Here is a 4355-nt window from a genome sequence, read left to right as displayed (position 1 = left end):
GATGGTCTTGCTTGAGTTTATTATGACACCTTTTAATGTTACGTGGCATTTGTAAAACCCCATGCATCCTGTTCTGATCACTCAGTCGTGTAAAGCACATTTTCTATTATCTTTAGCTAGCAGTGGTTTAGTGGTTTGCACCGTCGCCTCACAGTGAGAAAATCCACAGTTCAAGTCCAGTGGCTGTTGTCCAGATGTTCATGTTTCCAACCACAGTCCAAAAACCTGCATTTGGCTCTAAAACTAGTTGTTGTTTCTTTCTCTGGTGACCCTGCCTCTTCCAGCCCCCTGTGAGGTTGAGGAACTGATGGATGGATTAACTGAACGACCTGTCGCATCTAATTTGCTGCCCTCTGCTGGAGAGAAAGTGAATGATCTCCTCAAGCCCGAGTATTTCCTCCTGTGCTGCATGTACTGTAGTTTGCAGGTATTTTCACCTGATATGCAGCTAAAATAACACTATTTCCAAACTAAATATATATTTTTCCTTAGTTTCATTCATGTGGGAGGTTTCTGTATGTTGTGTGTTCGGCTTGACGGCTGAGATCAGGAGGCTGAACAAACGGATAGAAATCTTTAGAATCTACAAGTTGACTATGTTCATTGTTTTCTCATCAAACATATTCCCTTAAATGGATGCCGCAGATAAAACTGTCTACATAAATACCTTTCAGTGTCATAATTACGTAGTTTCTTTGGTTTTAAGATGGAATTTGAAGGCGCGATGGAATTTGTGGATCATGTTCTTTGACAGAGTTTTGCAACATTCTGCTTGAGTTATTGTATCGTCAGCCTGTTTGTTTTGCTGAGTTTAGCAGTGAAGCAAAGGAGATGAAGTCAGATACACACAGGAGTTTCATGCGGGTTCAGAATGCTGCTGTAAAAACTAGCTAATAACAGTGTTGTGCTTCATTCCACTGGGTTTTCGTAGTCACTGCATCTTTCAAGATATTGAGCTCATTTCTTTTTAATTTCCCCTCTCCAAATGAGACGGATGAAGCTAATGGTTCGAGAATGATTTGTGCCTGTGTTTGAAATTAATTTCCTGATTATTAAGGCAGTTGTAATCGTTTCAAAGCATGCTTATATAGCCCTCGCTTTATTTTAGTAGAGTAATGAAGTCATGCTGCCATCCTTATCGGCTGACATAATGACGTTTATATCTTTAGTTTGCTGTTCTGCTCACATTACTTCATATTGTTATACTGATAACATAATAATGGGATGTGCTCTGTGAGCGAGGTGAACCAGCAGTGGGACAGTGCGACTCTGGACCGTTTAGCTGGATGCCTGCGGGGGCCCGGTAGGCCTCTGGCAGCGGGACCTTCCCTGCAGGGCAGACTCCAAAGATACGTGCTCTGAAACTGCCATGATTGAAGAAGTTTGAAACAATTATGTCCTGATTCCCAAAAAGGTGAATGATCCCTGTTCTGCATTTTAGATTAAAGTGCCTGTTTTTGTAGCAGAATCGATAGTTTTTCAGTGACACCGACGTCTGTTCAGAATCACAGTGTATAATCTTTAATTGTTGAGAACCAGACCACATCAGGAGAATGGTGCAATATTCTATCACACTTTTACAATTGATCTTCCATATTTAGTTGGTATATCTCCTATTTATTTTCAAATTACATTATTTGGTAACTTTGGCATCTTGCTGGTTTTTTGTTCTAAACTCACAGTGGTAAATAAAAATACTAAAATACAGAAAAGCTTCCAGTCGCTGGAATAAGTGCTATGTTTTTAGTATTTCTTATGAAAACAGCACCATCATGATGTTTGTCAACCTTTGGGAAAGCATATCCTGTTCCCTGTTAATTCAACTGTGATGCAAAATCTGGAAAACTCCACAGACGATCAACAAGTAATACTTCATTTCTAAACACACCATTCTGGGTTTAATCAGTTCTATTTGGTGTGCTTTTTTTGTGAATCACACTTTATATTGGAGGAAGGGAGTCTGAAATCCATTTAGAGACTTTTTTTTAACAGGAAACCTTGGAGGAGATTTGATGGCATAATTGGGATGTAATGGTGCATTTTTATACTAACTTAATAAAGATCTGAAACAGAAATATCCTTTATAGTCATGTCAATAATAACCACAGTTAAAACATTGAAAAGGAAGAAAAACTTGAAGTCTTAGTTAATATGCCGAATGTGTAGAAACAGGCAGCGAAACAGTTGATGATAATCGTGGTCCTTGAGATTCACCTGTATATCATAGTGGTTGGAACCACATAAGCCACTGATGCACCATCTCTTCAGGAACTATCAGTGTTGCCATGGCAATCACCCATAGCGAGCCCCCCCACCCCGCCGGTCCCCTCCTGTACAGTTCTTCTCCGACGAGCTCCGTGGGCTTGATGTAGCTGGATGTTGGATGTTTTAGACGTAATCCCTCCGCTTCACAATTTCCCAAGAGAATGAAGTTGAGATTGGAGGAAAAAAAAAAAAGGGGGGGGGGGGGGGATTCAACTTCAACATGTCCCACTGAGGACGATTTAGTGCATCTATTATTGATACATGCATCTATAATGGATTGAAAGTTCAGTAAAAATGAGTGAAGCGGTTGCGTGTGAGATGACAGGCAGCTGCTGCTGTTTCCTTTCATAACTGCGGCTCGCATTGATCCGTGCAGAGCACCTGGATGAGCCCTCTGTGTTTCTGTGTGCAGTGTGAAGACCTGCGGGGCACGTGCACACAGATAGAGGTCGGCTCTGTTTACTGCCTGCTGCAGTATAATAAGTAAAGTCCCTCCAGGCACCTTATTTCATTGAGCCTGTGCATCTCTGGGAATAGGAACAGGGGGGGAGACTGATGGCGCTGCTTTTCCTTTCAGACACCTTCATTAGAAGTTGGGCTCCTGTGTACATAACTTTCACATTTACTGGCCCTGGAGATTTGCTTCAGCGTGTCTCTTTATCTTGAAGTGGAAAATCTCCTGAGCTTCTCTTGCTGGTCCAAATAAGCAACACAGAGGGGCAGAATGAAGAACCACAGGTGCAATTATATCTGCATGCCTGAGTGGGAGTCATCCAGGTCTGTCGCGCACAGTGGAAATGGTTCCAATGATTCCAGAAAAGTGAGAAGTAAAATATCAAATATTAAGAATGTAATGCATTGAATTTCACAATAAGATCTTGAAGTGTTACTTTATAATGGGTTTATCTTCATTTTGACAGTGCGATGCCGTTCAGATGGAATTCTGAAAATAGTTCGCATATATAACTCGAGATGGAAAGAGTCGTTTCCAGAGATAAACTTAAGCTCTGCATCACCTGTCGGCTTAACGTCACACTGTGTCTACAGGCCATCATCAGTGACAGTGTGAGTATTATAAAAAAAAATAACAATAAAAGAAGTCTGCATCAGTTATCTTCATTCACTTTTTCAACATTATAAAAAGTGCAACACATGGAGAGTGTTTTGTTTTTTATTCCAGGGAGTGAATTGTTTTTCAGTGAGGAAGACACTTTGTTTCACAAGAGAAACTGTGTGTTTACAATAAAAAAGTACGACAAGTGAACCTTACGTGAACAACTTGAAGGTCAGTGCGTTACAGTGATGTGCAAGTGTCTCTGGGATTAAACCTCTAAAACTGACATCAGGCATAAAAAAAAAAAAAAAAAATCTGACTGTGTGATGTTGTTTGTCAATAATGCAGTAATGAATCAGAAGACTCTTTCCTCTATTTGATTTGGTTCTTGTTCCACTGCACCGTGTCAGCTGCTGTCATCTCTCTGCTGCAGTTTGAGCTGCGCTCTGCCGGAGTGATTGAGCCTGCTGATGACCTCTGCTTCCCTGGCAGTTGATTATCATCTCTGTGATCCGGAGCTCTCGGGCTCCAGTAGCATACAGGAGCTCAGGTTTCTGTCTTGGCTTTTTTTTTCTCTCCTCGGGCCTCGAAGTGACGCTTCTCATTGCGTTGTTTTTCTCCATGTAAAAGCCGCGAGCACTGTCTCCACTCATCCATCACTCTGACCCCGGGCTCGGCAGAAAACACACTAATGAGCTGCGAATTACAGTCATGCATGTGGGATCAAAGCCACATGTGAAACATGGAAGGTTGTGGCTTTCTGGCATGTTGTCCATCCATCCATTTTCTACCAGCTTATCCTACTTAAGGGTGCAGGAGGCTGGAGGCAGTCACGGCTTACAAAGTGAAAAAAGCAGGTAACACCTTGGAAAGCTTCTCCCTCTCTCACACACACCACTTAACCTTTGGACTGTGGATGGAAACCAGGTTGCCGAGAGAAAATCTACACATACACAGTGAGAACATTCAACACTTCACTCTGAAAGGTGTAGTGCATACCACTACGCCACCGTGCCGCTCAAGGTCTTCCCTGACA

At 41.9% G+C, this 4355-nt stretch overlaps 1 protein-coding gene across 1 annotated transcript in view; it reads left to right on the top strand.

Annotated features, from left to right (window-relative positions):
• The first annotated feature begins 3237 nt into the window (after positions 1 to 3237).
• LOC115399351 (semaphorin-4G-like) overlaps positions 3238 to 4355 on the top strand; it is a 29911-nt gene continuing 28793 nt past the window's right edge. Inside the window, exon 1 of the mRNA XM_030106674.1 lies at positions 3238 to 3330. Coding sequence (XP_029962534.1) covers positions 3238 to 3330 — 93 coding nt within the window. The remainder of the gene's footprint in view (positions 3331 to 4355) is intronic.

This window comes from Salarias fasciatus, chromosome 13 (assembly GCF_902148845.1).
Source record: "Salarias fasciatus chromosome 13, fSalaFa1.1, whole genome shotgun sequence".
In the NCBI taxonomy this organism is placed as follows: Eukaryota; Metazoa; Chordata; class Actinopteri; order Blenniiformes; family Blenniidae; genus Salarias; species Salarias fasciatus.
The sequence above is the reverse complement of the archived record's forward strand: the minus strand, read 5'-3'. Positions and strand labels throughout refer to the sequence as shown.